The sequence below is a fragment of the Nansenia antarctica genome (assembly GCF_963989245.1).
Source record: "Nansenia antarctica genome assembly, chromosome: 12".
NCBI lineage: Eukaryota > Metazoa > Chordata > Actinopteri > Argentiniformes > Microstomatidae > Nansenia > Nansenia antarctica.
In genome coordinates, this window is record NC_137682.1 from 8,346,679 (window position 1) to 8,353,918 (window position 7,240).

General features: G+C 45.2%; 1 protein-coding gene across 1 annotated transcript; it reads left to right on the plus strand.

Annotated features, from left to right (window-relative positions):
- Positions 1–1,808: 1,808 nt before the first annotated feature.
- Positions 1,809–5,628, plus strand: LOC308168828 (actin-binding protein IPP-like; the record flags this gene model as incomplete). The annotated part of the gene is made up of 9 exons (XM_080543472.1): positions 1,809–2,178; positions 2,505–2,758; positions 2,960–3,179; positions 3,317–3,460; positions 3,765–3,932; positions 4,186–4,323; positions 4,413–4,535; positions 4,797–5,017; positions 5,404–5,628. 9 exons carry the CDS (start codon positions 1,809–1,811, stop codon positions 5,626–5,628), a joined length of 1,863 nt encoding a protein of 620 aa, XP_080399598.1.
- Between the last annotated feature and the right edge of the window lie 1,612 nt (positions 5,629–7,240).

Here is a 7,240-nt window from a genome sequence, read left to right on the forward strand (position 1 = left end):
ATCGTAAATCTGGATTTTTTTTTTATTGTTTGTGGTGCAAAACACTACGCAGCAAGCCTAGGCATGGTGACACTACATTTTCCAATAAGGCGCCAACAGTTTTAAGCGGTCGCGTGATCGTCCTGATGACAGGGAGATGACGTATGACTGCTCTGGAGGCAGACTGAAAGGACACACTGCCTATTTCATTGCTTTTCTCCATATAACGACGTCGATCATTGATCGGAAACCACACTATATAATAGTTTGCTTAACTGGCCATCGGATTTGTGCATCTAATATCTAAAAAGCAATACAGTTTTCTTATTTTATCGGATTAAAGTAGCAAAGACCAGAAATTCCCATTGACCGCCATTCAAATTTCTACTCTTCTATCACCCAAAAAGGGGCGTGGACATTACGGGAGGGGAAAGTACCCGGATGCGTTGCTCTGATGAATTGGTTTAATTGATTAATCAGCTGTGCACTGTGTGTTCCAACGGTTTACCGCACAGCTGATTAATCAATTAAACCAATAGAGTGAGACAGGATATGTTCATACCAGTTGCCTTTCAGGAAAGCTTCAACAGTTCATGAAGCTTCATCTCGCCATCACTAGTGTTTGTTTAGTTAGGCCTAGTATTCAACGCAAGACCATACAGTTGATAGGGAAAATAGATTGCAATCTAGTGCGGAAGTTGCCTGCAGCAATTGAGCAACTATCGCTAACCAAAACAGTTCACGAGGACCACAACGCAACTTTGCAGGTCAGTGTTGTATGTTTCCTGTTTGAAGACAGACACACGGACATGTTGATAGTATGGTTTGTCATGATTTACCCTTCTAATGATATCTGACCGCATCCATGATCACCCATCGCATACCAACCGAATGGTCTCCAGGGTGGCGAGAGAGAGACACACCGTGACGTTAGAATTATACGGTTCTATCTCCATTTTTGTCAATATTTAGTTTTTTACATAATCTGATCCATTAGGTGTTTATTAATGCCTGTGTGGTGTTATTTTAAAAATGTTGACATTTTTGAGTTAGTAATTCGTAAAATACAAAGGTTCCATCTCATAAAACATAATGGAATGTAAAAACTTTGACGCCCAATATCTCTGAACTACCCTAAACGGAGATAGAACCATATCATTCTAAACGGAGATAGAACCTTATCATTCTAAGCTCACGACACCTAAACAACTGATGCTGCTGCACATCTTGTAAAGATAACATGTTCTTATGTTATTATACTTATTTAGCTACAGCACAATATATGTCTGATTTTAGCCCACCTAAATATACAAGTCTGTTATTCTGCAGCTAGACTAAAACTATGGATTTAGGCTGATCTATTGTGGAAATTATGTTATTACGCATTGCTACTTTATTTTGTTTTGGTGAAATTTGCTTAAGGAAATGTGTCATGTGCAAGTTTGAACCAGATCAGATGATGATGTGTACAAAATAAAGACTATAATGACACAAATGGATCTGTTGAGAAAACAGTTAACAGTCTCTACATAATGCATCAATTGCACTCAATAGGGACAAGCACATATCCCTCACAATGTCTTGTATATACAAACACTCAAGCTGAAGTCACGATTAAACAATAGCACCACATCTTTGCTCCATGTATTACTATGACTTAATGAACTATGAATAATTTAATGTGACTTTTGAAAGTGTGTCAGTCACAGTCATGTGTGTCTTCCTTTTTCGCCCTAGAGTCAGATGACGTGTCTGCTTAGAGAATCTTGTGCCATGAAGCTGTAGGCGGGTGGACACACCACAGCCCCTGTCTCTGTGACTGAGTCACCATGTCCTTAATGGGTCCACCTCGTTCCCCACCTGCCTCTACCTCCATCTCTTGGAGTAGCAGCCATGGTGACACCGCTGCTGCTGTGGGGACTCTGGGGTCCCCTGAGCAGGCTCTCTATGCCTCTGACCGCTATGCTCGACTCATACTGGCCCAAATGAACAAGATGAGGCTCCGCACAGATTTATGTGACGTGAGGCTGAGGGTGGGTGGACGGGTCTTCAGTGTGCACAGGTTGGTCCTGGCTGCCAGCAGCCCCTACTTCTCTGCCCTCTTCTCCGGGGGGATGAGTGAGGCTGACAAGGAGGAGGTCCAGATCCTGGGAGTGGAGGCCGAAGTCTTCGAGGTCCTGCTGGAGTTTGTCTACACAGGTCCTGACAGGATACATGCTCTCCATCCACAGACAGTATCTACACAACGATTAGAAGTAGAAAGAGAAAGATATATTGTTTGTATCATTCATGCATAGGACATTAGTTCATTCATTACACTAGTGTGTTTATGTATTTAAGGTCCTTTCTTTAGCTATTATTCTCAGTCAACAGACAATGTTCAGAAAGCTAATACACATGAATTGCACCACCATGTTATATAGCCTAGGTGATGCTTATTTTGATTGATGATAGGATAGCTTCTTTGTTTGTGTGCATCTCTCTGAATGAAGTCTGAGCTGCTTGCCCCCCCCCCACCCCCCCAGGTATGATCAACGTGACAGTGGAGAACATGCAGGAGCTGATGGTGGCAGCAGACATGCTGCAGCTGAGTGAGGTGGTGTCCATCTGTGGAGAGTTCCTCAAGGGCCACATGGACCCATCTAACTGCGTTGGTGTCTACCAGTTCCTGGAGCAGATCGCCTGTCTGGACACGCTGGAGTTCACTGAGAACTACATCCATGTCCACTTCCTGCAGGTGCAACATTCTCTTTCCTTCCTCATCCCTCTCTTTCCCTTTATCTTCCTTTTCTATAATTTTTATATTTAAGTTCCTAAATGACTTCTCCAAGGCAGGATCTCTCTCCTTACCACTCATTTTAATCTACTTTGTATGTAGCTATGACAGAAACGAATATCCCATCTTTAAATCAGTAAAAAAACGTTCAAGCCAACACATAAAAACTCAAAGAAGAAACTCAAAGAAACTCTGTCTGTCTAGGTGTGTGTGTCTGATGAGTTCTGGGGCCTGTCGAAGGACCAACTGGTGAAGCTGTTGCGCAGCGAGGAGCTGAGGATTGAGGACGAGTACCAGGTGTTCACGGCAGCCATGGACTGGCTGCTGCAGGACGTGGCCAAGAGGAAGAAGCATGTGGTGGAGGTGCTGGATCCTGTACGCTTCCCTCTGCTCTCCCCACAGAGACTCTTCAAGTACATCGAAGGTAGTTGAGACCCACAGTACAGTTCAGAGGCAGTACACAGAGAAGCCTGGAGCTCACCTTGACGACTCACGACTTGACAGCACTGGATGATTCCATGCATTAAACTGACCGACTAGTCATTTAATTTCTCCTTGCAGGCATTTCTGACTTCAGCCTGCGGGTGGCACTGCTGAGGGAATACACAGAGGTGACCGAGTCTCCCAAGGAGAATAAGATGTACAGTCTGTTACAGACTGCTAGGATGAGGCCCAGAAAAGCCAGGAAATATCTTTATGCCATAGGTAAGCCTCTGTGGTAAACTTTAAAAGGGCAGTCTGGGATTGGTATATACATTTTTGGACATTTAAATTAATGATTTGTAGCCATTAATTCTTGAGCCCAAGCATACATAGCCCAGTCTATTAATTTGAGATGTGTTAAATTTCTCCAGCCCCATCCCTCAGCTGTTTACCCAAAAAAGTGGCGGGGAGACCTCTTTGTTGTTCCTGTAAAATCATTTGATTATCAAGTTTCAATACAGCCCTCATCTCCCTACGTTTGCGTAGTAAAAACACTCTCACGTCACGTCTGGTTTCGCCCTCTTAGGAGGCTACACTCGGCTGCAGGGCGTCCATTGGAGTGACAGCAGAGCCCTCAGCTGTGTGGAGCGCTTTGACTCCTTCAGTCAATACTGGACCACTGTGTCCTCCCTGCACCAGGCCCGCAGTGGGCTGGGTGTGGCCGTGCTGGAGGGCATGGTCTACGTGGTTGGAGGTGAGACAGTGCACTCAGTCTGTCTGTCTGTCTGTCTGTCTGTGAGAGGTAGAAGTAGAACAACTTCGTTATACAGTGTGGAAATCAACAGATGGTGGTCCCTCAAGTTCATGAGTAAAAACAAAAATGATGTACAAGTGCCATAATGCAATCACAGTCATACTGTATGCATACATGTTTGACATGTCGATATTTCACAGTGGAATTTCCATTTGACATAATATAATTGTGCTTTCCATTGGCTATTTCCCAGGCGAGAAGGACTCCATGATATTCGACTGCACAGAGAGATATGACCCAGTGACCAAGCAGTGGGCGGCAGTAGCCTCTTTGAATTTCCCACGCTGTGGAGTTGGCGTCTGCCCCTGTCACGGGGCGCTCTACGCACTAGGTAAACACCAGCCTGTCACTTGGGACATGCAGAACATGGAAGTAGATGTGAATAGAGTATCATGTGACCTCACTACTGTGCTCTTGCAGGTGGTTGGATCGGATCGGAGATTGGGAAAACGATGGAGCGCTACGACCCGGCAGAGAACAAGTGGGAGATCATCGGAAACATGGCGGTTCCACGATTCTATTTTGGCTGCTGCGAGTTACAGGGTTAGGCTCTCCCAGAGATCACTAAGGAACCTATGATTTAGAGACTAGCATGCTTATTCAGTGATAATTAAAAACAAATAAAATAAGAAGAATAAGAAGAAATGTATATATATATAGTACATGTACAAGCAAAATGTAATACCATATTCACACCATATTTACCCTTTGATCTTAATGAACACTCGTAATGTTATTGTAATGTTATTGTTAGGAAGGTCCTCTGAACCAACTAGATCTGTGTGGCCTTTGATCGCTCTGCAGGGTTCATCTACGTGATCGGGGGTCTCAGTGACAAGAGGATGCAGCTGCGCTCGGCCGAGATGTACGACCCCATCTCCCACCGCTGGAGCGCCCTGCCTGCCATGGTTACACGACGGGTGAGCCTGGGCGTGGCCTGCCTCAACAACTGCATCTACGCCGTGGGAGGCTGGAACGAGGCGCTGGGCTGCCTGAAGACGGTGGAGAAGTACTGTCCTGAGGAGGTTGGAGCCTGTCTGTCTCTTGTCTGGTGTCTGTCTCTGCTGTCACACAGAAGGCTTCACAATTAGTACAATTAGTTAGTGTATTGGACATTGACCTTTGACTGAACAATAACATGAAGGGGATACTTCACAAAATACATGTTAACTGACTTGGCCCATGCTAAATGATGGTCGCCTATAGAGGGGAGGGTGGTGCCTGTATACTTAGATAAAGCCGCAGAGTCTACCCAATTGACTAAAAGATAGACTAAAAGGTTAGAGAGCTGAGATATTTATGTCAAAGATGTTTTTTTTCTATGAATCGCAATAGATGAGCATGTATTATTGACTAGTACAAAGACTGTGACTGTGTGTCTTTTAACCATAATGTGTCTTTCCTTCCACAGGAGAAGTGGGTGGAGGTGGCACCTATGGCGGTGGCGCGGGCGGGGGTGTCCGTATCAGCCGTAAATGGTCTGCTCTACGCTGTTGGGGGGATGGTCACCGGCGGAGACTTTTCACCACCCGTGCCTTTGGACTCAGTGGAGATCTATGACCCCCACCTGGACACCTGGACTGAGATCGGCAACATGATCACCAGCCGCTCTCATGGAGGGGTGGCCGTCCTCTGAGAGACAGGTCCACTGTTTCCATCCAGAGCCAATACTGTACAGATAGACGACTAGGGTTGGCTGAAGGGCGAGTTAGGCCCGACGTGAAGCCTTGACTTTGCCTTGACTCAAAAGAAATTGAGTGCTTCTTCTTCTTCGGCAATGGGTTGTTGTTTCCTCTCCACTCCACCAGGCTCGGGGCTGAGGGGCTACCCTTTTACCACCCCGAGACCTGGCTGAGGGGCTACCCTTTTACCACCCCGAGACCTGGTTGAGGGGCTACCATTTTACCACCCCGAGACCTGGTTGAGGGGCTACCCTTTTACCACCCCGAGACCTGGTTGAGGGGCTCACCCGGACTATATTTCTGGACACCCCTCCAGAAGCCACGTCATTGAGTGCCTTATTGCTTTTATACAATGGTTACAAAACAAAACATAGAACTGTGACAAGAACAGTGCCTTAAGTATACAGTATATTTCAGGCACGGACTGAAAGTGATAACCATTTATGGAGTAGGGCATGGAGAGAAACAGCTCATTTGCATGGACACCATTATGGTCTGGGGCTGTTTTTCATGGTTTGGGCTAGGCCCCTTAGTTCCAGTGAAGGGGAATCTTAATGCTACAGCATACAATCAATGAGATTCTAGAGAATTGTATGCCTCCAACTTTGTGGCAACAGTTTGGGGAAGGCCCTTTCCTGTTTCAGCATGACCATGCACAGACGCCTGACCTCAAACCTATTGAACACCTTTGGGATGAGTTGGAACGCTGACTGCGAGCCAGTCCTTCTCGCCCAACATCAGTGCCAGACCTCAGTAATGCTCTTGAGGCTGAATGGGAGCAAATCCCCGCAACCATGTTCCTTCCCAGAAGGGTGGAGGCTGTTATAGCAGCAAAGAGGGGACCAACTCCATATTAATGCCCATTGTTTTGGAATGAGAAGTTCAACAAGCACATATGGGTGTGATGTTCGGGTGTCCACATACTTTTGGCCATGTAGTTTACATTGATTGGATGGGAAACACTTACTAAGTAAAGCAAGGGGAGGATAACACCAGATTCTAGAAGGAATTCCGTATCGTTTCTGAAATGTCCTCTTTTGAAACAGAGGTCATGATATGATAACTGTTTTGTGCAACATCATCTCCAACAGAATACGTTCAGGGGGATTGTTTCTGCAGACCAAGGACTTTGTCCATGTATTATCTGGCTTTACCCGTGTTTGACCACCTATTTAGACGTAAGATACGTCAAGGTTAGGTATTCACTTTGAGTAGTTGAGTGCATAATCATTGTGATGCACTAATATCAAGTGAATCACAATGGCTCACTTGTTTTTTTGTCCACAAGATGTCATTAGTGCATAATTTTACAGTGGATGTTGTAGAGCTTGTTGAGTGGAACATAGTTCCCATAACATACCTCTTTCCTGGTTCATATTTTATATATTCAATATTAATGTGTTTCTATTCAATGTAATATGAGTCTGAGCCCCTTTCCTCCCCCTCTCTGCCTCTCCCGACAAATATATGTTTAATGAAATTGTAATCTGGGTTGGGGTCACTTGAATTTCAAATTCAGGAAGTAAATGGAAATCACAATTCATTGTGACACAATTCTATGATTTC